The sequence below is a fragment of the Mustelus asterias genome, chromosome 10 (assembly GCF_964213995.1).
Source record: "Mustelus asterias chromosome 10, sMusAst1.hap1.1, whole genome shotgun sequence".
Taxonomy (NCBI): Eukaryota; Metazoa; Chordata; class Chondrichthyes; order Carcharhiniformes; family Triakidae; genus Mustelus; species Mustelus asterias.
In genome coordinates, this window is record NC_135810.1 from 113,314,362 (window position 1) to 113,341,603 (window position 27,242).

The window sequence follows — 27,242 nt, forward strand, 5'->3', positions numbered from 1 at the left end:
TGGGTTTCCTCTGGGTGCTCCAATTTCCTCCCACAGTCGGAAAGACATGCTGGTTAGGTGCATTGGCCACGCTAAATTCTCCCTCAGTGTACCCGAACAGGCGCTGGAGTGTAGCGACTGGGGGATTTTCACAATAACTTCATTGCAGTGTTAATGCAAGCCTACTTGTGACACTAATAAATTAACTTAAAGATACTGTCAACCATTCTAGTGCAGTTGACGTTAATTGTGGGGCTGGTTCAGGTTCTGTTCTTGCACTGTCTCGGATTTTCAGTCAGCAGTGAGACTGGTCTATGTCAGATGAGCTCATGTCCAGACTAATGTGGTGGGCTCAGAGTGGGAACTGAGTGGATGGAGGAGAATGGATCGTGCAATGCCCCCTTCCCCATGACCCAAAATGGCTGCTGGGTCATTGCTGTGGCCTCTCGCTGTCCCAGGAGAGGTTGTCCCTCCATGGTCCAGCTGAATTTCCCAGGCCTATACCTGTGAGCTAAATTGAGGGGAGGTTTCTGTTGAATTAGGAAGGGAGTGCCTTTCCACTTGTCTGCTGGACCCAACAGGTGCTCAGTGAATTCTCAGCATTTGTCACCCCCATCTTGATACCGCTAATCTCCCCAGAAACTTCCCAACACCCTGCCACCCCACCCAAGCAAGGGCTCTAACCTTCCACACTGGTGCCTTCACTCTCCACCGTCACAAGCTGCCATCAACCCAAACCACCTCCACCCACTACCCCACCTCCATTCACCTGCCCTCCCTGGCCTCCAGTCTCATCAGAGCCCTATGACCCCCAACCGTGCCTCTGACCTCCGATCGCGCAGTCCTACCACAATCTCCTGCTAGTTCTCTGACCCCCACCGACGCTTCCGGCTCCCCCCTGCTGAAACCTTGACCCAATTCCCACCCCATCCTTACCCCACCACCCCAAGAACCTTTGCTTCTTCAGGCCTCTGATCTTCAATCTCCCCCCTCATCCGCTCCCAAAACCTCCCCCACCCATCCACCTCCCCAATGCCCTGCTGGCTCCACATCATGGGATCCTAACACCAGGAAGCACACCAGGAAGGACTTCCTTTTTCTCTGAAGTTCCCTTCCTCCTGCTTCCATGCAAGAAAATCCTGATTTCTGGGTTTTCCACGCACTGTCAGACCTTTCCCCTCAATCCTGGAGGGTAACTGAGTCAAGATTCTCTCTGTATCTTTCTTTGCTCTTGCCTCAACATAACACTACTGACATCTGAATCTGTTCAAAAACAACATTCTACTGCCATCATTCCTCTGTTTCCCAGAAACTGATGTGTCCAACATCAATTCTGGGCAGAATTCCCAAGGCACTGTATGAAATATGATCAAGATTTAGATAGGCTCTCTGTGATTGTCAAACCGAGCTGCTGTGTTAGGTTTAAATAAAAAAAAACACCATCCAAACACTAACAATGAGCTAGTTTGAGAACTAAATTCTGTACAAACCCAACTGGCTCTGTATTGTACTGTAGAAATGCTTAATTGAAGTTCAAGCTGTACCAGAAATAGAGTTGGAATGGAGACAGCAGTTTTTTTCTCCAGAGGACAGTCTCTTTATGGGGTGGTTGACTGCATTAGATATCAGATGCGATTCTTCGGGCCTAGTCACTCAGCGCACAAATCCTGTTATGGCCGCTAACCCTTACACGAGGGCCATAGAGTTATAGAATCCTACAGTGCAGAAGGAGGCCATTCAGCCCATCGAGTCTGCACCAACCACAATCCCGCCCAGGCCCTATTCCCGTAGCCTCACATATTTACCCTGCTAATCCCCCTGACACTAAGGGGCAATTTCGCATGGCCAATCCGCCCAACCAGCACATCTTTGGAGAGTGGGAGGAAACCGGAGCACCCGGAGGAAACCCACTCAGACACGGGGGAGAACGTGCAAACTCCACACAGACGGTAACCCAAGGCCGGAATTGGACCCAGATCCCTGGTGCTGTGAGACAGCAGTGCTAACCACTGTGCAACCGTGCCAGCGAAATTTCAGAATGAGATATTACCTGCCCACAGCAGGTGATGTGATCAGGAGGTGCAAACATGATTTCTATTAGTTTAATCAGGTGATCTTGAGCCCATGATCAGTGTCCGTGCGAATGCCGGCGAGAGCTTAAGATCCGGAAGTCGGAGGTCTCGCCGGTGAGAACGTGACTTCGGATCTTCCCCCTTCCTTGCCAGCAATATCATCAAGTTCGCACCCATACTGTATGTGGACCTAATTTACATACATTTGCATGTATTATAAAATAATTAAACAACACCCCCCCCCCCCCCCCCACCCCCAGCCGTATCTTGACCCTTTGCCAAATCGTCAAACCACATCGACTTGCTGTCATATTCGCGCGGATCACAACAGCTTCACACAGATATAGACCTGTGGTGGGGGTCCCCCGGGTGGGGGTGGTCAAGGTAAGTTGAGCCCCTGGGGGAATGAGGGACAAGGCCAGGCAGTGCCCTGGAAATAGCCCCCTGGCACTGCCCCTCGGTACAGGTGAGCACTGCCAGGTTGGCACCAAGTCACTCTGGCAATGCCAACATGGCAGTGATAACCTGGCAGTGCCAACCTGTGCCAGGCGATGAGCCCCAGTGGAAGTCTCGTGGTAGGGATTCATGCAGGTGTGGTTGTGTGCCGCGATTGGGTCGGGAGTCGTCTGATGAGTAGGGGGTTCTGGTGATGATCAGTTGGGGGGAGTGGGACTGGGGGTGGATGGGGGGGGCGGGGGAAGGGGCCAATGATTGAGGGTGGGGAGTGGTGGGGGGGGGGTCAGAGTGAATACTGGCTCCAAGTAGAGGTGGGGAGGGGAGCCTCGGAGGCCTCCATGGTGGGGTGGGGTGGGGGGGGAGGGGTTTGTTGTTGCTCTGCCCTTTAATGATGATGCCCTGATCTCCGAGCAGCCGGGTTTTGCCGGCGCCTTTATGCACCCTCCCACCCCCACCCGCCCCACCCCCATATGACGGTGTGAGTCACGCCTCCTTGATTTTTTTTCAGTGGTGTTGTAAGATCTGGAGGGAAAATCAATTGAATTCTCTGGAGAGAGAAGCAGGTGAGTTTTCTCACCAGAAGCAATCCTCTGGCCATTTTGCGTTAAGATTTCACCCAAAGCATATTTAAATATCACTAAACGGGGTTCACGCCATATCTTCCAGCCCCAGGTGTAGCCCCGGCATCCCCCCTCCCTCCCGCCGCCCCCCCCCCCCCCCCCCCCCCAACCCCCCCCCCCGGTAGCGTGACGTTACACTAGTGTAATTCGCTACCAGTTTTTGGAGATGGAAGTCAGTCATGGTGACCATGCTGGAGGGTCTGGAGGTGACTGGAGGCTCCAGGGTTGAGGGCCCAGGCCGGAAACCCCATTGACAATGGCGGGACCCAGAAGATCCTGCCACCAGCCAATGGGGAAGCTGCCTTCCGCCACTGTGAAACACAAGGCGGGCTGCGGGGAAAATCCCACCCGTTAACTCTGTTTCTCTTTCCATGGACGCTGCCAGTCCTACTGAGTTTACCCAGCATTTGCCATTCTCAAGAAAACCCCATTGCATATTTTTCCTGCCATACAATACAGTCATGGGCCGTGATTCTCCCATCCCAGGAGATTCTCACAACCAGCCGATTCATGGGGATCACGCATGCGTCCTCGCCCCGATAGCGTCTCCCAGCACCGGATTTCCAGCGGCGTCAGCTCCATGCCGGAAATTGGTAGGGAGGCACAGAAATAATTTAAATGTTAATTTCCATATAATTTAAATGAGATTAGCCGACCCGGGACTGAAATCTCCAGGCCCACTAGCATCTACCCCTCCTGCCAGAGTGGTTCACTCCAGTGGGGATTACAGTAGCTCCCTAGTTTTGGGGAACTAGCTGGAGTGAAGGAGGGCAGTTGGGGCCCTACCAGAGAGTCGGGCAGTGGGGGGGTGCCCCCTAGGACATCGATACCCGAGCAGTGCCAGTCTGTGCCCCCAGCACTGTCCTAGGGGCAAAGTGCCAATGCTCAGGGGGCACCTTGGCACTGTCCATCGGGTATGGGGCTGTGCCAAAGGGGCGTGGTCTATGGGGATGGGCCTAGTGGACGGGACATGATGGGGCATGGCCTGGACGGATGATCAGTGGAGAGTGGCAGGGGGGGTCGAGGCTGGCCCGAGTTTGGTCAGGGGCAGGGGGCAGCGATCAGGCCGTGGGGGGGCAGAGGGGCCGGCAGTGCTGGTTCATGGGGCTGGCCAGCAATCGGGAGTCTGGCAGTGTGGTGCTACTGTGCATGTGCCAATCTCAGCGCTGACAGATCCGCACATGTGCAGTAGTCCGCTCCACACTATGCTGCCAACCTCCCGGGCGGGAGTAGGCCCTGCCCACTGATTTTGAATGATATTTACGCTAGTGACCTCTGCAGTGCACAGAGTGTGGGACATTCTTCTCTGAACTCTCACTGAAAAAATCCCAGCGTGAATGAATCCAGTTTTCACGCAAATTCAACACTTAGAATTTTTTGGGAGAATTCTGGCCATAGAGTTATAGTGAAATACAGCACAGAAACAGGCCCGTCAGCCCAACCGGTCCATGCTAACCATGGTGCCCTCTCAGCTATTCCCAATTGCCCGCGTTTGGCCCATATCCTTTGATGCGCGATATAACACACGAGAGGCGTGATGTACTCGGGAAATAAAGGCTTTTATTGCCAACAATGACAGAGCTACCATGTACAGTACACGATCCCAGACTAAAGGGTCACCAGGCAGAGCAGTGACCTTTATACCTCTCCCCGGAGGCGGAGCCGACTGGGGTGTACCATAACAACTATATTAACAGGTAGAACAGCCCAACCCTAACCCCAACAGTAACATATATACAGACTCATAGTACTGGCCAGACCATGGCTCAGCACTACCTAGTGGGAACCAACAATAGTTCACCACATCCTTCTAATCCCTTCCCAACCATGTACTTATCCAAATGCTTTTCAAATGTTGCTATTGAAATTGCTCAACCACTTTCTCTGGCACCTCATTCTTATACACATCACTCTCTGCATGAAGAAGCTGCCCCTCGGGTTCCTTTTAAATCTTTCCCCTCTCACCTTAAACCGATAGTATTGCCGGCTCGGTTGCAATTGTAAGGAATAGTAAGAAATACCTGCCAGGGTTTAACCTTATTGATTCCGTACCCTGCCCTAAGCCCATTCGAGGTATTGGAGTCCACCTTGCCTGTAGTTGTCTCTGCTTTGGAAGGAAACAAGTCAGGAGATTGTGCCAATCTGTAATCTGATTTTGTGTTGCTGCCCTCAGAGCCTAAAAAGGATTTCACTTTGCTGTTGGTGATTGTGCCGATAATTACGTTTGGCGCACTGCTGTTGCTGATGATGTTCATTTGCACAAGGTAAGTTTTTCATCTAGTTTATTACGATCATGGGGGGATTATATTGTAATAGATATGGCATAAGATCAACAACCAGGGATTGAGAGCTAAATGGACGGACTTTCTGAACCTTCTGATGAGAGGTCATCGCCCTGAAACGTTAACTCTATTTCTCGCTCTCCACAGATGCTGCCAGACCTGCTGAGTATTTCCAGCATTGTCTGTTTTTTCCTTTTTCAATGATGTTACGTTTGGCTATCTGAAATTTGAATTTTGTTTTACATAAAATTAATAATTTAATAATAAAATAATTAAAAATATTTTTTAAATGAAACGGTTGATTCCCGGCTTGGGTCACTGTCTGTGTGGAGATTGCACATTCTCCCCGTGTCTGCGTGGGTTTCCTCCGGGTGCTCCGGTTTCCTCCCACAGTCCAAAGATCTGTGGGTTAGGTTGATTGGCCGTGCTAAGTTGCCCCTTAGTGTCAGGGGGTTTAATAGGGTAAATAAGTAGGGTCATGGGGATAGGGCCTGGGTGGGATTGTGGTTGGTGCAGACTCGATGGACTGAATGGCCTCCTTCTGCACTGTAGGGAATCTATGATTCTATAATCTCTGGGCCCGTTCCGCAGAATCCCTTCCGGAACAGATCTAAGGGCATCCACCAGCTTCCTCTGAGCAGTTAGATATGCCGCCTTTGTCAGAGACTGGTCCTCTATCGGGAAACTATGGCCGGGGTTCGCTGATCTCATTCGCATCACAACCCCCACCCTCGCCCCACCCCCTCCCACCAATGCCTCCTCCCCCCCCCCCCCCTCAGGTTGCCAGCGAAAACGGAGAATTTAGCGCTCATCCAAATCTCCATTCGCTACAGCGGGACTGGAGAATCCCAGCCACAGATGACGTGGGAAAATCTCGGGCTAAAACGCCTTTGCTTTCCCTCAGGGCATTGCGACTGAAATCAGCTGCTTCCAGAGAAGAAAAAGAAATGCCCCCAAACGTCATGCCCTCAAGTGCTGCCACTTAGCCAGATATGGGCAGCACGGAGGCACAATGGTTAGCACTGCTGCCTCACAGCACCAGGGACCTGGGTTCCAGCCTCGGGTCACTGTCTGTGTGGAGTTTGCACTTTCTCCCCATGTCCGCATGGGTTTGCTCTAGGTGGTCCGGTTTCCTCCCACACTCCAAAGATGTGCTGGTTAGGTGGATTGGTCATGCTAAATTGCCCCTTAGTGTCAGGGGAACCAGCAGGATAAATGCGTGGGGATACAGGGATAGGGCCTGGCTGGGATTGTTATTGGTGCAGGCTCGATGGGCCAAATGACCTCCTCCTGCAGTGTAGGGATAGAAACATAGAAACCCTACAGTGCAGAAGGAGGCCATTCAGCCCATCAAGCCTGCACAGACCACAATCCCACCCAGGCCCTATTCCCGCAACCCCACGTATTTACCCTGTTAATCCCCCTAACATTAGAGGCAGTTTATCATGGTCGATCCACCTAACCCGCACATCTTTGGAGTGTGGGAGGAAACCCGGAGCACCCGCAGGAAACCCATCCAGATGCGTGGAGGATGTGTAAGCTCCACACAGACAGTGACCCGAGGCCGGAATTGAACCCGGGTCCCTCGCACTGTGAGGCAGCAGTGCTAACCACTGTGCCACTGTACCGCTGGGGATGTTATGATTACGTTAAACACTCAGTCGTACAAATTGTATGCTTGACATTCTGCTCATATTTCTATTGGCAGAGAGCACAGACACATTCATATCTTATTTTCGCATGGTAAGATTCACTATTGCCCAAGAATCACGCATGAGTGTGCCCATGGCACAGCTGAGCTGATCGCCAAAATTCTTACAATAACAAAATTGGCCTTAATGAGTGACGTGTTTTTTTGATTTGATTTCTTATTGTCACATGTATTAGTGTACAGTGAAAAGTATTGTTTCTTGCACGCTACACAGACAAAACATACTGTCCATAGAGAAGGAAAGGAGAGAGTGCAGAATGTAGTGTTGCAGTCATAGCTAGGGTGTAGAGAAAGATCAACTTAATGCGAGGTAGGTCCATTCAAAAGTTGCAGCAGGGAAGAAGCTGTTCTTGAGTTGGTTGGTACGTGACCTCAAACTTTTGTATCTTTCCCCCACGGAAGAAGGTGGAAGAGAGAATGTCCGGAGTGCGTGGGGTCCTTAATGGCTGGCTGCTTTTCCGACTCAGTGGGAAGTGTAGACGGAGTCAATGGATGGGAGACTGGTTTGAGTCTCACGATTGGTGAATTGATGAAAAATAACTTTTTGATTTAATCTTTCTCACTGGTTATCTTCGTTCTTCCCAGGTACAAGTTATTGGAAAACCTGTGTCAACCAATCCCTGATCCAGAGAAGAAGTTTAAGGGTCTGTTTGACAATTACCACGGAAATTTTGAGGTAACTATCGGCACTAATGGATGGAGGAAAAAGTACATATTGAATCCGCAACAACATGCATTTTCATAGTACCTTTAATACTGAAAGGGATTATCTCAAATGGGCAGTGTTATAGAGTTGGAAGCAGCTGACCTTTGTGTGTGGACCAAAGGTCAGCTCAATGTCAGATAGGATGCTGGGGTTTTATAAAGGAAAATGGCTTGGTTTGAATGTTGGCAGATGAATGATGTACTAGACCAATTTCTTCAGGCGCAGTTGTAATTCCCCCCCCCCCCCCCCCCCCCCCCCGTTACATTGGGCATGTTATTTCTCTGGCAACCCCCGCTTCTCTCATTCCCCTCCCCCCTCCTCATCCCACCGCTACCCAAAGAGAAATTTGAGTAGTGAATAAAGCAGGGATCAGGTTTACATGGGACCCAAGGTGACTTTACCCTCTTTGCCCTCACCCATTACCCACTACACAATTTCTTTAGCCAGCGAGACAGAGAAAAATTAGCAGTTGCAAATCACCAAAACTCTCAAGTTGCAGGCACAGAACCGTGGGAAAGATCACAGCACATGAGGAAGCCATTCAGCCCATCTTGTACTTATGGGTTTGCCTGCTGTAACAGATAACTGCATTTGTGATAGAGCCAGTGCCTCAGCAAACGTATGTGACCATGTGGTTTCTGCTTTGAATAGGAATGGATCCGTGTCAAACCTTTCGTGACCAACCTGCCTGAGAAATACATTGCGGTTACTGTTGAAGACTAGGTTTTCACATCTCAAAGCCGACAGTTTCAGATCATGGGATAGTTAACCCCAGACATGTGCCAGCAGCAGAAGGATTTTTCTCCAACAGAATGTCCATTGGAATGCTTGCCAAAGTATCATTATAGCACACAATTATTTCGAGTATCTGCAAATGTGAATTAAACAGGCTGCACTGAACGCTTTTAACATTTGATTTTCCCTGATTAAAACTTCCTCTTGGCTTTAGATGCATAAAAAAATGAGCTCATTTTTGCTTTCTGTGATCAATAAGTCAGATGTTGGAAGGCCCAATTGCCTCTTTTGGGTTAATGGGAGCTCACCCAAATGTGTGTGGTTCGGTATGCTTGTATCCGGAGCAAACATTGTACATTGAGGCAACAGGGTGGAATGCATAGGCATTTGCCTGACTCTGTGGCGAACCTTCTGAGTCTGAAGATTGTGAGATCATCTCACAGGATTAGAGAGAGTAGATTCAGAAACATTTGTTCCCGATGGTGAGGGAATCCAGAACTAATGGTCAGAGAATCTACAGTGCAGGAAGAGGCCATTTGGCCCATCGAGCCGACACTGACAATAATTCCGCCCAGGTCCGATCCCTGTAACCCCACATATTTACCCTCCTAATCCCCCGACACTCAGAGGGGCAATTTAACATGGCCAATCAACCTAACCCGCACATCATTGGAGTGTGGGAGGAAACCGGAGCATGCAGAGGAAACCCACGCAGACACGGGGATAATGTGCAAACTCCACACAGACAATGACCCAAGGCCGGAATTGATTGGCGCTGTGAGGTAGCAGTGCTAACCACTGTGCCACCGTGCCGTCATAGTTTGAGGATAAAGGGTCAATCATTTAGAACTGAGATGAGGAAAGATTTGTTCACCAGAGCTGCCTCACAGCCCCAGTGACCCGGATTCAATTCCAGCCTCAGGTGACTGTCTGTGTGGAGTTTGCAATTCTCCCCGTGTATATGTATGCTTCCTCTGGGTCCTCGGGTTTCCTCCCACAGTCTAAAGATGTGCAGGTTAGATGGATCAGCAAGCTAAATTGTTCCTTAGTGTCCCACCATATGTAGGTTTGGGGGTATTGGTGGGGTAAATTTGTGGGGCTACAGGGACAGGGAATGGGCGGGATGCTCAATCAGAGAGTTGGCGCAGACTCAATGGGCGAAATGGCCTGCTTCTGCACTGTAGGGATTCCGTGATTCTATGATTCAAAGAGTGGTGAATGTGTGGAATTCACCACCACAGAAAGTAGTTGAGGCTAAAACATTGCGTGATTACAAGAAGAAATTAGATATAGCTCCTGAGGCTATGTTACCATAATGAGCTTAGGTCATGAGTACATGAGGCTGTTACCTCAATTATAAATTATACATGGATAAGTGAGTGATTTTTAAAACGTTAAAAAAACTAATTCGGGAAGAGAATAGAAATGGCAGGGCAGGTGACGTGTTGCAGCTGAAGTATGTGGGGTTTGGTATTTACCAGTAAACTGTAGAGTCATAGAGTCAGAGGTTTACATCATGGAAACAGGTCCTTCGGCCCAACTTGTCCATGCTGCCCTTTTTTTAAACCGCTAAGCTAATCCCAATTGCCCGCATTTGGCCCATATCCACCTATGCCCATCGTACGGATGTAACTATCTAAATGCTTTTTAAAAGACAAAATTGTACCCACCTCTACTACTACCTGTGGCAGATTGTTCCAGACACTCACCACCCTCTGTGTGAAACAATTGCCCCTCTGGACACTTCTGTATCTCTCCCCTCTCAAATTAAACGTATGCCCTCTATTTTTAGACTCCCCTACCTTTGGGAAAAGATATTGACTATCTAGCTCATCTATGCCCCTCATTATTTTAGACCTCTATAAGATCACCCCTCTGCCTCCTACGCTCCAGAGAAAAAAGTCCCAATCTATCCAGCCTCTCCTTATAACTCAATCCATCAAGTCCCGGTAGCATCCCAGTAAATCTTTTCTGCACTCTTTCCAGTTTAATAATATCCTTTCTATAATAGGGTGACCAGAATTGCACACCGTATTCCAAGTGTGGCCTTATCAATGTCTTGTACAACTTCAACAAGACATTCCAACTCCTATATTCAATGTTCTGACCGATGAAACCAAGCATGCCGAATGCCTTCTTCACCACTCTGTCCACCTGTAACTTCACTTTCAAGGACCTATGAACATGTACCCCGAGATCACTTTGTTCTGTAACTCTCCCCAACGCCCTACCATTAACTGAGTAAGTCCTGCCCTTGGTTCAATCTACCAAAATGCATCACCTCGCATTTGTCTAAATTAAACTCCATCTGCCATTCATCAGCCCACTGGCCCAATTGATCAAGATCCCGTTGCAATTGGAGATAACTTTCTTCACTGTCCACTATGCCACCAATCTTTGTGTCATCTGCAAACTTACTTACCATGCCTCCTATATTCTCATCCAAATCATTCATATAAATGACAAATAACAGTGGACCCAACACTGATCTCTGAGGCACACTGCTGGTCATAGGCCTCCAGTTTGAAAAACAACTCTCTACAATCATCCTCGGGCTTCTGTCAAGAAGTCAATTTTGTACCCATTTAGATACCTCACCCTGGATCCCGTGAGATTTAACCTTATGCAACAACCTACCATGCAGTACCTTGTCAAAGGCCTTGCTAAAGTCCATGTAGACAACATCAACTGCACTGCCTTCATCTACCTTCTTGGTTACCCCTTCAAAAAACTTTGTGAGACATGATTTTCCACTCACAAAGCCACGCTGACTGTCCCTAACCAGTCCTTGCGTCTCTAAATGCCTGTAGATCCTGTCTCTCAAAACACCTTCCTACAATTTACCCACCACAGAGGTGAGGCTCACTGGCCTGGAGTTCTCAGGCTTTTCCCTGCAGCCCTTTTTAAACAAAAAGGCACAACATTTGCCACTCTCCAATCTTCGGGCATTCAAATATCTCGGCTAGGGGACCCGCAATTTCCTCCCTAGCCTCCCACAATGTCCTGGGATACACTTCATCAGGTCACGGGGATTGATCTACCTTGATGCGCTTTAAGACTTCCAGCACCTCCTTCTCTGTAATATGTACACTCCTCAAGGCATCACTATTTATTTCCCCAAGTTCCCTAACATCCATACTTTTCTCAACAGTAAATACTGTTGATCCACTGGAGCAAGCTGAGAGGGGTGATTGAAGGCAGCAGTGCCGGTGAGAGATTAATTGGATTAATTGAATTGTTTATTTATTTAATTAGTCAGCTAGTGTGTGTATTTTTTTGGCCTTTACTTTAACAGCAGTTTTTCAAGTTTAAAGTGAAAACTCGAAGTGGGCAGCAAAGGAGTCTGGGAAGGGTTTTTATTTTAACTTTAAAAGTCAGTTACCTGGGAGGGTCCCCCTCATTGATCCACTGGAGCAAGCTGAGAGGGGTGATTGAAGGCAGCAGTGCTGGTGAGAGATTAATTGGATTAATTGAATTGTTTATTTATTTAATTAGTCAGCGAGTGTGTGTATTTTTTTGGCCTTTACTTTAACAGCAGTTTTTCAAGTTTAAAGTGAAAACTAGAAGTGGGCAGCAAAGGAGTCTGGGAAGGGTTTTTTAAGCGCGTGAAGTATAAAAGGTAGGCTGCAGTATACAGCGGGCAGCGTCGGGAGCGGGCAGTGGAGTGTGTGGGAAGCAGAGTGTGAGCTATAAGACTTTGGCTCACAGGGGTTAGGCTGAAAGGGCGAGCAGGGGTGAGTTGAATTCATTTTTGCACTTTCTACCTGGTACTGGCAAGGTATCTAGAGGGGATGGGTGTGCAGGCAGTGCAATGTTCCTCTTGCACTATGTTTGAGGTGAGGGACGACGACAGTGTCCCTACTGATTACACCTGTGGGAAGTGCACCCATCTGCAGCTCCTCCAAAACCGTGTTAGGGAACTGGAGCTGGAGTTGGATGAACTTAGGATCATCAGGGACGCAGAGATGGCCATAGACACAAGCTTTAGGAATACAGTTACTCCGAGGATTGAAAACAGATGGGTGACGGTGAGAGGGGCTGGGAGGAAGCAGTCCGTGCAGGGATCCCCGGTGGTCGTTCCCCTTAGCAACAAGTATTCCGCTTTGGATACGGTTGAGGGGGATGACATACCAGTGGGGAGCCGCAGTGAAAGGATCTCCAGCACTGTGTCCGTCTCTGTGGCTCGGGAGGGAAAGGGGGAGAGCGGGAGGGCGATAGTTATTGGGGACTCGTTAGTTAGAGGGATAGATAGGAGGTTCTGTGGCAGCAAAAGAGACTCACGGATGGTATGTTGCCTACCGGATGCCAAGGTCCGTGATGTCTCAGACCGTGTTTTCCAGATTCTGAAGGGGGAGGGGAAACAGTCACAAGTCGTGGTGCACATTGGTACCAATGACATAGGTAAGAGAAGGGACGGGGATTTAAAGCAGGAATTTCTGGAGCTGGGCTGGAAGCTGAGAGCCAAGACGAAACATGTGGTCATCTCTGGTACGTTGCCGGTACCACGTGATAGCGAGTTGAGGAACAGGGAGAGAGTGCAGTTAAATATGTGGTTGCAGGGATGGTGTAGGAGGGAGGGTTTCAGATACGTGGATAATTGGAACACGTTCTGGGGAAGGTGGGACCTGTACAAACAGGACGGGGTGCACCTGAACCAGAGGGGCACCAATATCCTCGGAGGGAAATTTGTTATGGCTCTTCAGGGGGGTTTAAACTAATTTGTCAGGGGAGTGGGAAAGGGAGTTGTAGTCCAGAAGTCAGTGAGGGTGGTGAGGTATTGGGGAAGGTATCAGGGTCAAGGGTGGGTACTGGTAGACAGGAAGGTGGGTTGAAGTGTGTCTACTTCAATGCAAGGAGCATCCGGAACAAGGTAGATGAACTTGGGGCGTGGATTGGTACTTGGGACTACGATGTTGTGGCCATTACGGAGACGTGGGTAGAACAAGGACAGGAATGGTTGTTGGACGTTCCGGGGTATAGATGTTTCACTAAGTGTAGGGAAGCTGGTAAAAGAGGTGGAGGACTGGCATTGTTAATCAAGGATAGTTTAACGGCTGCGGAAAGGCACTTCGTGGGGGATCTGCACACTGAGGTAATATGGGCTGAAGTTAGAAATAGGAAAGGAGCGGTCACGTTGCTAGGAGTTTACTATAGGCCCCCAAATAGTAATAGAGATGTGGAGGAAGAAATTGCTAAGCAGGTTATGGATATGTGTGGGGGTCACAGGGTAGTTGTCATGGGGGACTTTAACTTTCCAAATATTGATTGGAACCTTTGTAGGTCAAATAGTTTGGATGGGGTAGTTTTTGTGCAGTGTGTGCGGGAGGGTTTCCTGACACAATATGTGGATGGGCCGACTAGAGGTGAGGCCACATTGGATTTGGTACTGGGAAATGAACCGGGCCAAGTGTTAGATTTGGTTGTGGGAGAGCAATTTGGAGATAGTGACCACAATTCGGTGTCTTTTGTAATTGCAATGGAGAGGGATAGGGCCGTACGGCAGGGCAAGGTTTACAATTGGGGGAGGGGTAATTATGATGCGATTAGGCAAGAATTAGGGGGCATAAGTTGGGAACAGAAACTGTCAGAGAAAGGAACTAATGAAGAGTGGAACTTTTTCAAGGAACAAATACTGGATGTCCTTGATAGGTATGTTCCTGTCAGGCAGGGAGGAAATGGCCGAGTGAGGGAACCATGGTTCACAAAAGAGGTGGAATGTCTTGTGAAAAGGAAGAGGGAAGCTTATGTAGGGATGAGGAAACAAGGTTCAGATGGCTCGATTGAGGGTTACAAGTTAGCAAGGAATGAGCTGAAAAAGGGGCTTAGGAGAGCTAGGAGGGGACATGAGAAGTCCTTGGTGGGTCGGATCAAAGAAAACCCCAAGGCTTTTTACTCTTATGTGAGGAATAAAAGAATGACCAGGGTGAGGTTAGGGCCGGTCAAGGACAGTAGTGGGAACTTGTGTATGGAGTCAGTAGAGATAGGCGAGGTGATGAATGAATACTTTTCTTCAGTGTTCACCAAGGAGAGGGGCCATGTTTTTGAGGAAGAGAAGGTGTTACAGGCTAATAGGCTGGAGGAAATAGATGTTCGGAGGGAGGATGTCTTGGCAGTTTTGAATAAACTGAAGGTCGATAAGTCCCCTGGGCCTGATGAAATGTATCCTAGGATTCTGTGGGAGGCAAGGGATGAGATTGCAGAGCCTTTGGCGTTGATCTTTGGGTCCTCGCTGTCCACGGGGATGGTGCCAGAGGACTGGAGAATGGCGAATGTTGTTCCTCTGTTTAAGAAAGGGAATAGAAATGACCCTGGTAATTATAGACCGGTTAGTCTTACTTCGGTGGTTGGTAAATTGATGGAAAGGGTCCTTAGGGATGGGATTTACGACCATTTAGAAAGATGCGGATTAATCCGAGATAGTCAGCACGGATTCGTGAAGGGCAAGTCGTGCCTCACAAATTTGATAGAATTTTTTGAGGAGGTAACTAAGTGTGTTGATGAAGGTAGGGCAGTTGATGTCATATACATGGATTTTAGTAAGGCGTTTGATAAGGTCCCCCATGGTCGGCTTATGATGAAAGTGAGGAGGTGTGGGATAGAGGGAAAGTTGGCCGATTGGATAGGTAACTGGCTGTCTGACCGAAGACAGAGGGTGGTGGTCGATGGAAAATTTTCGGATTGGAGGCAGGTTGCTAGCGGTGTGCCGCAGGGATCAGTGCTTGGTCCTCTGCTCTTTGTGATTTTTATTAATGACTTAGAGGAGGGGGCTGAAGGGTGGATCAGTAAATTTGCTGATGACACCAAGATTGGTGGAGTAGTGGATGAGGTGGAGGGCTGTTGTAGGCTGCAAAGAGACATAGATAGGATGCAAAGCTGGGCTGAAAAATGGCAAATGGAGTTTAACCCTGATAAATGTGAGGTGATTCATTTTGGTAGGACAAATTTAAATGTGGATTACAGGGTCAAAGGTAGGGTTCTGAAGACTGTGGAGGAACAGAGAGATCTTGGGGTCCATATCCACAGATCTCTAAAGGTTGCCACTCAAGTGGATAGAGCTGTGAAGAAGGCCTATAGTGTGTTAGCTTTTATTAACAGGGGGTTGGAGTTTAAGAGCCGTGGGGTTATGCTGCAACTGTACAGGACCTTGGTGAGACCACATTTGGAATATTGTGTGCAGTTCTGGTCACCTCACTATAAGAAGGATGTGGAAGCGCTGGAAAGAGTGCAGAGGAGATTTACCAGGATGCTGCCTGGTTTGGAGGGTAGGTCATATGAGGAAAGGTTGAGGGAGCTAGGGCTGTTCTCTCTGGAGCGGAGGAGGCTGAGGGGAGACTTAATAGAGGTGTATAAAATGATGAAGGGGATAGATAGAGTGAACGTTGAAAGACTATTTCCTCGGGTGGATGGAGCTATTACAAGGGGGCATAACTATAGGGTTCGTGGTGGGAGATACAGGAAGGATATCAGAGGTAGGTTCTTTACGCAGAGAGTGGTTGGGGTGTGGAATGGACTGCCTGCAGTGATAGTGGAGTCAGACACTTTAGAAACATTTAAGCGGTTATTGGATAGGCACATGGAGCACACCAGGATGATAGGGAGTGGGATAGCTTGATCTTGGTTTCAGATAAAGCTCGGCACAACATCGTGGGCCGAAGGGCCTGTTCTGTGCTGTACTGTTCTATGTTCTATGTTCTAAATATTCATTTAGGATCTCACCCATATTTTGTGGATCTGCACATAGATGATCTTGTTGATCCTTAAGAGGTCCTACTCTCTCCCTTGTTACTCTTTTGCCCTTTATGTATTTGTAGAAACTCTTTGGATTCTCCTTTGCCTTATCTGCCAAAACAATCTCATGTCCCCTTTTTGCCCTCCTGATTTCTCTCTTAACTCTACTCCTACACCCCCTATACTCTTCAAGGGATTCACTTGATCCCAGTTGCCTCTTTCTTCTTCTTGACCAGGGCCTCAATATCTTGAGTCATCCAGGGTTCCCTACTTCTGCCAGCCTTGCCCTTCACTCTAAGAGGAATGTGTTTACCCTGAACCCTGGTTAATACACTTTTGAAAGTGTGCCACTTACCAGATGTCCCTTTGCCTTCCCACAGACTTCTCCAATTAACTTTTGAAAGTTCCTGCCTGATACCATCAAAATTGGCCTTGCCCCAATTTAGAATTTTAGCTTTTGGGCCAGACCCATCATTCTCCATAGCTATCTTAAAACTAATAGAATTATGGACACCAGTTAAGTGTCTGTAGTTCGAGAAACATTGGATGGAATTTTACCAGCACATCTGCTTGAATTTCACACAATCACACCCAAGGCAAACAGAGAATGTCATTCGCTGAGCCTCGCCCGCTCCCGGAATCGGGGCGGGCGTGCCGGTAGAATTCCGGCCATTGGCTCTGAGTTGGTGAGCTGGAGTCCAAGCTTTGCACACTGCGATGCATCAAGTGGGAAGAAAGCTACCTGGACACTTTAGCCGGTATCTTATGACCTCGCTTGGGTGAGGCTCGTAAAATCCCGCCCAAGGTCAATGGAGAATTCTGTGCTGCGAGACACGTCCACCCCGATTCCGGGAGCGGGCGGTAAAATTCCGACCTTTGCTCCAGGAGGTAGGATCTGGTCAGAGGCAGAAAGATATGTTTGGGACACTTGTTAGGATTTTGTGAGCATGTAATAAGCAGGAAGGATAAAGGGGAACCAGTAGATGTAGTGCACTTGGATTTTAAAAAGCAGCTGATCAGGAGCCACATAAAGGGTTACTGTACGAGATTAATACTTATGGTATTGGGGGTGAAATGTGAGCATAGGCAGAGGATTGGCTAACTAACAGGAAACAGTGAGTCAGGATAAAGGGGTAATTTTGTGTTGGCAAACTGTAACTAGTGGGTTGCCACAGTGACCAATGCTGACCCCTCAAATAGTTACAATCTATATTAGTGGCTTGAATGAATGGACTATGTGTACTGGAGCCAAATTTGCTGATGATACAAAGATAGGTGGGGAAGCAAGTTGTGAGGAGAATACAAAGGGTAGAATTTTGTGGCCCCTTCTCAGTGGGAGGCAGGGCCGGAAAACGTGGTGAGCCATTCAAAAGTCCATTCACTTTGACAGGATTAGCAAAACCTGGCCGGAGGGGCTGTAAAAATATTGCCCAAATGTCGGAAGTTTGTCGGCACGCCTGCCCCGGAATCGGGGTGGGCGCGGCTCATAGAACAGAATTCTCTGTTGGCCTCAGGTGGGCTTTTACAAGCCTTACCCAAGCTAGGTCATAGAATTCCGGCCAAAGAATCTGCAAAGGGATTAAGTGAGAAGGCAACATTTAGCCGACGGAGCATACTGTTATCCTGGATATCTACTTTGTTAGAAAGGATAGAAAAGCAAAATAATATTTAAATTGAGAAATTACATGATGCCACAGCACAGAGGGATCTGGATGTTCTTGTATATGACACACAAAACGTAAGTGTGCACTACAGTGAGTAATAGAAGAGGCAAATAGAATTTACCCTTACCGTAAGGATGGATGGAATATTGAGAAGTCTTGCTACAATTGTAATAGGGCATTGGCGAAGCCACACTTTAGAGTATTGCATACAACTGAGTCTCCTTACTTAAGGAGGAAAATATATTTGCACTGGAAGCGGTTCAGAAAAGGTTCACTCATTCCTGTGACCAAGAAGCTTCTTTTGAGGAAGAGTTTGAGCAGGCTGGGCCTCGGACGGGGGTTAGGCAGCCACTTAATTGCCTGTCATCTCTGAACAAATCCCAGCATGGAGCACATAATCTAAGATGACGTACCAGTGAATTACTGAGTGAGTGCTGCACTGTCAGAGGTGCTGTCCTTCCTGATGAAACATTAAACCCTGTTGCCCTCTCAGGAGGATGTAAAAAAATTCCATGGCACCAACGTGAAGATAAGCAATCGAGTGGTCCCTGAATCAAAATAGATTATCCGGGTCATGGACCCATTGCTGCATGTGGGATCTTGTGGCACAGTGGTGAGCACTGCTGCCTCACAGCGCCAGGGACCCAGCTTCGATTCCCGACTTGGGTCACTGTCTGTGTGGAGTTTGCACGTTCTCCCCGTGTCTGCGTGGGTTTCCTCCACGAGCTTCGGTTTCCTCCCACAGTCTGAAAGACGTGCTGGTTAGGTGTATTGATCTGAACAGGCGCCAGAGTGTGGCGACTAGGGGAATTACACAGTAACTTGATTGCAGTGTTAATGTAAGCCTTACCTGTGACTAATAAATAAACTTTACTTTTACTTTTGCTGTGCTCAAGTTCCCTGACAAGTTTCCTGCATTACTAGAGTGACTGCGCTTCAAAACTGGCTGTAAAGAGCTTTGAGAAATCCTGAAGCGCATGTTTCAGGAGCCCATCTTGAAAGCCCTCGCGATTGCTTCAATTTGTGTTTTCCTGAATTAGCTTAAAAATGTTTATCTGAATTACAAGGAGCCTCGAGAGACATTGACTGGGATTCTCCGATCTTGTCTGCGGCTGGAATTCTTAGTTTATTAGTTTATTTATTAGCAGGCTTACATTAACTTAGCCTACAAGTAAGCTTTCATTAACACGACAATGAAGTTACTGTGAAAATCCCCTAGTTGTCACCCTCTGGCGCCTGAGGGAGAATTTTGCAATGCATCTAACCAGCACGTCTTTAAGACTGTGGGAGAAAACTGGAGCATTCAGAGGAAACCCGCACAGTCACGGGGAGAATGTGCAGACTTTGCACAGACAGCGACCCCGGGAATTGAACCCGGGTCCCTGCCGCTATGAAACAGCAGTGTTAACCACTGAGCCACTGTACCACCCTGTCTACTGCTGTGAATGGAGATTTGGCTGAGCACCAAATTCTCCATTCCCGCTGGCAGCAGTGGCTGGGGCGTGCAACATCAGAGAACTCCAGCCATTGTATGCCAGTGTGGGGAGACTTTGAAGTTATAAAGTAGGAAAAGATGCAACTCTTCGAGATTGCATCTTGTTTCTTTGTGTCTTTGAGATTGGGAATGGGCAGAGGTTATGTTTGCTTAGGGATGTTCATTAATTTTCATTGTAACCAAAGCGAAAAGTGACAAAATACTTAAGTAACACTTGAATGAAGTATCCTTGTGCAAAAAGCAATTATTTGCTGCAACCTTTTCCTGAGATCAGATGAAAACATGCTGTTCTATAACAAGGTATCAAATAATAAATTGCAATCTGATGGATTCTGAATGTCATTATTTGATGTGGGCTTTTGCTGCTCTGTGCCTCATTAACACGATGTGGAGATGCCGGCGTTGGACTGGGGTAAGCACAGTAAGAAGTCTCACAACACCAGGTTAAAGTCCAACAGGTTTATTTGGTAGCAAATACCATAAGCTTTCGGAGCGTGCTGCTCCTTCGTCATTAACACCAGCAGATGAAGAACAGGTCAAATAAAAAAATATTATTGGCGTTAAATTTTAATGACTTGGCAATCATGTGGCGTGATCAGTGAATGCTTAATGTGCTGGCACAAGGTTTCTTGAGCCACTGTTTGAACTCTGGTTAAAGGTCTTTTCATAGTATTCGAACTTTCTGTGACCTCGGGTGGAAAGTAGACCTGTGCAAAAGGCTGCCCATGTTTGTGGTGGGTGCCAACTAATTGAGTTCCTTCATATGAGATCTAGATCTGATTTTCTCTACAAAGGAGATCACCTGGCACCAAGGACAGGTACTGTAAGGAATTTTCAAATCAGAGTTATCTCCTGGGAATGTTTCACTCATCTGGACTGGTCAGATTGCCGAATCTTTTCTCCTGCACAATTTTTTGGAATTCATTTTGTGGGACATGGGTATCACTGGCTGGCCAGCATTTATTGCCCATCCCTAGTTGCCCTTTAGATGGTGATGGTGAGCTGCCATCTTGAATCGCTGCAGTCCATGTGCTGTGGGTTGACCCACAATGCCGTCAAGGGAGGGAATTCCAGGATTTTGACCCTGGCGATATATTTCCAAGTCAGGAAGGTGAGTGACTTGCGGGGGAACTTGCGGGTGGTGGGATTCGCATGTATCTGCTGTCCTTGTCCTTCTAGATGTAAGTGGTGGGGGTTTGGGAGGTGTTATCTAAGGATATTTAGTGAATTGCTGCAGTGGCCAGGCTTCTTAGCTATTTTCGCACCATCCCCAGTGTCGCATATTCATGTAGTTCCTGTGTGGAAGAAGGGTACTTTAAGGGACCAATCACTTGGCATCCCGAAGATGCCACTGCCACTTGTGCAGGCAAACAGGCAGTCTATCATAAGAACTTGTAAACAGCTTTCCAATAAAACTCTTTGTACCATCATTGTCTGCAAGCCTCTCCTTTAAAAATACCACAGCCAGGAATACACATGGTGCCAGGTGTACTTTCCACTGTTGCCTTTTCTTGCATTGTGCAGGACTAAATCACAACCTTACATTTGCACAGCTCTCCTGCTTAGCCTCACCCACCAGGAACATGGTCACTGCAAGTGTGCATGGATTACACAGACAATTAATGAATATTTTTATTCAAACATTGAACAAAGGTCGGTCTTCTAAGTTAATTCAAAGCATTGCTTTTGTTTACTTTAAATACGTTTGAAGATATATTTCCAGTGACCCTTATTCAGACCATTCTCCCAACTTTCCTTTCTCAATTGCTCCCTTTCCCATCTCATTTCATCATCATGGTTTGAGTTACAAGGAGAGAGTGGATAGACTGGGGCAGCATGGTGGTACAGTGGTTAGCACTGCTGCCTCACAGCACCAGGGACCTGGGTTCGACTCCTGGCTTGGGTCACTGTCTGTGTGGAGTTTACACATTCTCCCCATGTCTGCGTGGGTTTCCTCTGGGTGCACCGATTTCCGCCCACAGTCCAAAGATGTGCAGGTTAACTGCATTGGCTATGCTAAATTCTCCCTCAGTGTGCCTGAACAGGTGCCATAGTGTTATGACTAGGGGACTTTCACAGTAACTTCACTGCAGTGTTAATCTAAGACTACTTGTGACTGATAAATTAACTTTAACTTTTTTTTTCCCTGGAGCGTAGCAGGCTTAGGGGTGATCTCATAACGGTCTATAAAATAATGAGGGGGATAGATCAGCTAGATAGTCAACATATTTTCCCAAAGGTTGGGGAGTGTAAAACTAGAGGGGATAGGTTTAAGGTAAGGGGGGAGAGATACAAAAGGGTCCAGAGGGGCAATTTTTTCACACAGAGGGTGGTGAGTGTCTGGAACAAGCTGCCAGAGGTAGTAGTAGAGGCAGGTACAATGTTGTCTTTTAAAAGGCATTTAGACAGTTACATGGGTACGATGGGTATAGGGGGATATGGGCCAAACACAGGCAAATGCACTAGGTTAGTGGTTAAAAAAAAAGGGGGCGGCATGGACAAGTTGGGCCAAAGGGCCTGTTTGTAAACCTCTATGATGTTCTCCCTTTAGGCTTCCGTTTACCTCTGCCTCTTGGCCATTCTCATCTCCACCCTTCTCTCCCTCTTTTTTTCAGTCCATTGGTTTTCGCTGAGACCCCTTTTCTCTCCTTTCAATCACTTGAAGCTTTACTGAACTCTGGACTGCTCCCACTGTTACTGCAAATATTGGTCGACAGTCAAAAGATATGCGCGCGTCCAACAAAAAAGAACACAAATTCTGCAGTGAGCTGATAAAAAAATGTGTAAAAAGTATTATAACAGTCGGCATTCCATTTTCTATTTTTCTGTTCAAATGTCTCAACTGCCCAAAGTGAGGAAATGTCCAGTTGATGACCAAGTTCCTCAGTCACTCGAGGTAATATGGAATAAAGCTGTAATCAATATCGGTATTCAAACACAAGCTTCTAGAGTTCTTTCACAGTAACTGGAATGCATTCTTCAGTTTTGGTTATCAGTATCGGAGTCTTATTAATCCATTTCTGTCAGAGAAAACAAATTGGTATTATTTTGTTGAAAGTCACATTTCTTTTCCGGGTTTCCCGTGGCTCGGGGAAATGCGGACTCTGCAGTCCCACACTTCCAGCAGCACTTCCCCGAAATAAGGAGCTTTTCAATCAGCCCACCCCCACACCCATTGTTGTCCCAAAGCAACACAAGTGATTATCATTCGCTGTTGGCAACCTCCCACAATGCCGAGGCATCCTTAAGTGCCCTCACATCTGACTCAGAAGATGGTCGGTTCAAACCCAGGTCAGAGACTTGAATGCAATGTCCAGGTGGCATGGTGGCCCAGTGGTTAGCACTGCTGCCTCACAGCGCCAGGGACTGGGGTTCGAGACCAGCCTGGGGTGACTGTCTATATGGAGCCTGCACTTTCTCCCCGTGTCTGTGTGGGTTTCCTCCAGGTGCCTCTGGTTTCCTCCCACACTCCGAAGATTTGCAGGGTAGGTTGATTGGCCACAGTAAATTGTTCCTTAATGTCCAAGGGTGTGCAGATGAGGGGGATTAGCCATAGTAAATGCACAGGGTCATGGGCCTTTTTCAGAGGGTGCAGAACCGAGAGGACGAGGGTGTGGGTCTCTTTCAGAGAGTCAGTGCAAACCCGATGGGCTGAATGGCCTCCTCCTGCACTGTTGGGATTCTATAAATCTATGTTGTACAAATTCAAATATCAAAATTCAATATCCTGATTCCCCCTTTCTCCCCATATCCCTTGATCCCATTTGCCCTTAATGCTATCTCTAATTTCTTGAAATCACACAACGTTTTGGCCTCAACTACTTTCTGTGGCAGTGAATTCCACACATTCACCACCCTCTGGGTGAAGAAATTTCTCTTCACCTCAGTTCTAAAAGGTTTACTCCTTATCTTCAAACTATGACCCCTAGTTCTGGACTCCCCCACCACCGGGGACATCTTTTCTGAATCTGTCCTGTCTAACCCTGTTCAAATTTTATAGGTTTCTATGAAACTTATCATGGATCTCCTGTGATATATTTTGCTGATAACTATGATTGTGGCTCATTACCTGAAAATCACCATCATAATCTTCAAAGAGGCCCTTAAACTTCTCCTTAGGATCCGGGATTGGTTGACACACTTTTGACCATAGCTGAAACCTGGTAAGAATACAAAACATCAAGTTCTCTTATTTTCAGAATATTTTAGTGCAATTAAAATAAATATTTTGCCCAATGTCAATGTTGAGCACTGGATCTATCAGATGACGGACATGTCCTCAGATACCGCTGCTCTGCACTTGTCCTCAAAAATACATGTTTAGGGTTTCACGTTAGGTTGGTGCATGTAAATAGGTTACAAAGATATCTAATGAAACACACAGTTTAACAAACTCAATGCGATAACCTGCGCTCCAGTGGGGAGATCTGGTAAGCTTTCTCAGACTTAGTAATCAGTAGCTTGAGAAATGGAGTCACTGTCGAGCTTTTTTCAAGTGCTTGAACTCTTTTGTCTAGATGACAACAGTATCTTTATTAGTCAGCCCAAGTCGCGGCAAGATCCGTGAATTCCGGGTTTTGCCATTTTTACAGATGCACAATTGAAAGCACCCTTTCCCGGATGTATCACAGCTTGGTATGTCTCCTACTCTGACCAAGACTGCAAGAAACTACAAAAGGTTGTGAGCGTAGGTCAGTCCATCACACAAACCAGCCTCCCATCCATTGACTCTGTCTACACTTCCCGCTGCCTTGGAAAAGCAGGCAGCATAATTAAAGACCCCACGCACCCACGACATTCTCTCTTCCACCTTTTTCCGTCGGTAAAAAAAAATAAAAGTCTGAGGTCACGTACCAACCGACTCAAGAACTTCTTTGCTGCCATCAGACTTTTGAATTGTCTTCCATGAGATTAAGTTGATCTTTCTCTACACTGTAGCTATGACTGTAACATTACATTTTGCACCCTCTCCTTTTCTTCTCCCCTATGTACTCCATGAACGGTGGGGGCGATTCTCCCAAAAAATTCTAAGCGTTCAATTTGCGTCAAAACTAGAGTAAGTCACGTTTGTTTTATTAGCGGGAATTTCAAAATGAATCTCCCACACTCTGTGCATTAGCGGAAATCACACTGAAAATCAGTGGGTGGGGTACAGGCTGGCGCTACCAAGGTGCCAATGCCCAGGGGGCACCCCACCCACCACCTCACCCTCTGGGGGGCCCCCGATTGCCCTCCCCCCTTCACTCCAGTGCGGCCAGGTTGCTAGCTCCCCAAAAGTGAGGAGCTACTCTAAACCCCGCTGGAGTGAGCCTCTTTTAGCGGTGGGGGGAAGAGGCTAGCGGGCTCGGCAACTTCAGTCCCGGGCCCGCTAATCATATTTAAATTCTATTAAAATCCCCCCCTGCATACACCGCCAGAAATCCTGCACTGGCAGAGGCACTCAGAGCTGGACGCCCAGTGCAGACCAAGCTAATCCGGCCCCGCTGAAATCTCCTTAAAAAATCGCGCTAAAAAATCAGTGCAGCGGGATGGGGGAATCGCCCCTGGTATGCTTTATCTGTATAGCGCGCAAGAAACAATACTTTTCACTGTATCTCAATACCGGTGACAATAATAAATCAAATCATATCGTGCCCCTGCTGACAATCACGTGGATGGCGAGTTTGGGCTCAGGATCTCTTTGTCATAGACCTCTTTGTCATGAAGATTAAGACAATCCATTTAGCTGCCTCTGTCACTTTGACTGGGTCAAACTTCCTCTAAGGACCCCCCCCCCCCCATCCGCTTCCCCCAACCCCTCAGCACCCAGCCCTAACCCTGAACTTGTGTCTTGCACATGCCCTCACTGAGCTCATTCAATTTTTAACTATTCTCTACCTTTTATTTCTTTATTGACTTTTTTTATTTTTCTTTCCCCCCCACTCATTCTTTCCCCCTTTTTCATCCCCCCTTTCCTTACCTTTTCTCCCCCTTTCCTCCTTTTTCTCAATTTTACCTCTCTCCTACTTATCCCTCCCCCACATCTTCATCTGTCACAACTTGCCCTCTGATTTCAGCTTCTCTGCCATTTGGCCATTCACACCTATTCTCTCTATGGACCGCCATTAGCAGCCTTTCCCCTTATTTTTGTGGCTTTGACTGATCTGTCATTGCCTCACCCTGCAATATAAATATCTCCCACATTTTAGCTTTTAGCTTTGACAAAGGGTCATCTAAACTCAAAACGTCAGCTCTTTTCTCTCCTTACAGATGCTGCCAGACTTGCTAAGATTTTCCAGCGTTTTCTTTTTTGCTTATTGAGTTCATCTTGCCCATCATACCCACAAAATGCTCCTTTCATCCCATTCCCATCAACCTGCTGACTGCCAGCTTGACTTTATAGTTGATATTATGAATGGCGTGCGCTCCTCGGGCACTATTCTCCTCCCTCTCCTTCAAAGCTCCTGTAATCCAGGGTCTGGGAGAGGTGCCTGGGCTCATTGTTGTGAATGGAGTTCTCATTGCTGTCCAGACCGATCAGCAGCCAGAGCTTCAGACTCTAACGACCGGCTTTAAAAAATAATTCAGAACTATCGGATCAGCTTCACTGACACTTGTTTTTTTTTTAAATGCCTGCTGAAAAACCACAAATCTGCCTATAAGATTAGTAGCAGCCTGAAATTCTGCAACCACACCCTGGCTGGGATTCTCCTGCCCCGCTGCAATGAATGGAAAATTTGGCTGAGTGCCAAATTCTCCATTCTCGCTGGCAACGGTGGCAAGGTGTACGAGATCAGAGAATCCCGGCTGGTATATAAATACAAAGTTGGTCGTTGATCTTGAAGAGTTGATAACTTGATTGCACACAGAGTGAAGGTGGTAAATGAACTGGAGATGACATGAGGAGTGGTTGGATTTTGAAGGCACTGCCTGAAATTGTGTTGGAAGAAAATTCAACAGTGGCCTTCAAACAGGAATTGGATAAATACTTGATAGTTTAAAGTTTATTTATTAGTGTCACAAGTCGGCTTACATTAACACTGCAATGAAGTTATTGTGAAAACCATCGAGTCGTCACACTCTGGCACCTGTTCAGGTACACTGAGGGAAAGTTTATCGTGGCCAATGCAACTAACCAGCACGGCTTTCGGGCTGTGGAAGGAAACCAGAGCACCTGGAGGAAACTCATGCAGACATGGGGAGATCACTTAGGCCAAAAGCCAACCACCTTGCCCGCCCTGATTCTGGGGTGAGTGGAGGTTCCCAAAATGGAAATCTGCGTTGGCCTTGGGCGGGATTTTATCATAATGCCAGAGTGAGGCCGTAAAATCCCACACATTGACTCCCCGCACAGACAGTGACTCAGGCCAGGAATTGAACCCGGGTCCCTGGCACTGTGAGGCAGCAGCGAAAGACTTGCAAGAATACAGGAGAAAAGCTGGGGAATGGGACGAACGGGATTGCTCCTTGAAGGTGTCAGCACTGACTCAATGGGCTGAATGGCCTCCTTCTATTCTGTACTAATCTTCGATTAATAAATAGAACTAGATGAAAAACTTACCGTGTACAGATGAAAATCGGCATCAACACTGTTACAACAAAAATAACCACAAGGGCTGCTATAATTGTTGAAAGGGCGAAATCCTTTGCATCAGGCTCTAAAAGGAAATAAACAATATGTGATTACCTTCTGATGTATCATAGAATCACAGATTCCTTACAGTGCTGAAGGAGACCATTCGGCCCATCAAACCTGCACCGACAACAACCCCACCCAGACCCTATCCCCATAACCCCACATATTTGCCCTGGTAA

At 47.4% G+C, this 27,242-nt stretch overlaps 2 protein-coding genes and 1 long non-coding RNA gene across 6 annotated transcripts in view; 2 read left to right on the plus strand and 1 right to left on the minus strand.

Moving 5' to 3' along the window:
- The window catches only part of LOC144499888 (interleukin-13 receptor subunit alpha-1-like), a 52,094-nt gene extending 41,830 nt beyond the window's left edge, over positions 1-10,264 (plus strand). Inside the window, exons 7-9 of the mRNA XM_078222522.1 lie at positions 5,301-5,391; positions 7,706-7,796; positions 8,478-10,264. Coding sequence (XP_078078648.1) covers positions 5,301-5,391; positions 7,706-7,796; positions 8,478-8,549 — 254 coding nt within the window. The 3' untranslated portion in view covers positions 8,550-10,264. The remainder of the gene's footprint in view (positions 1-5,300; positions 5,392-7,705; positions 7,797-8,477) is intronic.
- Positions 10,265-16,011: 5,747 nt separating this feature from the next.
- LOC144499890 (uncharacterized) lies at positions 16,012-22,471 on the plus strand. Its single transcript, XR_013498904.1, has 2 exons — positions 16,012-19,835; positions 19,970-22,471. It is a non-coding gene; the product is annotated as an uncharacterized LOC144499890 (long non-coding RNA).
- The window catches only part of LOC144499884 (interleukin-5 receptor subunit alpha-like), a 52,350-nt gene continuing 45,002 nt past the window's right edge, over positions 19,895-27,242 (minus strand). For all 4 annotated transcript variants that reach the window (XM_078222511.1, XM_078222513.1, XM_078222514.1 and 1 more), the window contains 3 exons: positions 26,989-27,085; positions 23,518-23,608; positions 19,895-22,468 (listed from right to left, as the gene is read on the minus strand). In XM_078222511.1, coding sequence (XP_078078637.1) covers positions 22,394-22,468; positions 23,518-23,608; positions 26,989-27,085 — 263 coding nt within the window. In that variant the 3' untranslated portion in view covers positions 19,895-22,393. The remainder of the gene's footprint in view (positions 22,469-23,517; positions 23,609-26,988; positions 27,086-27,242) is intronic.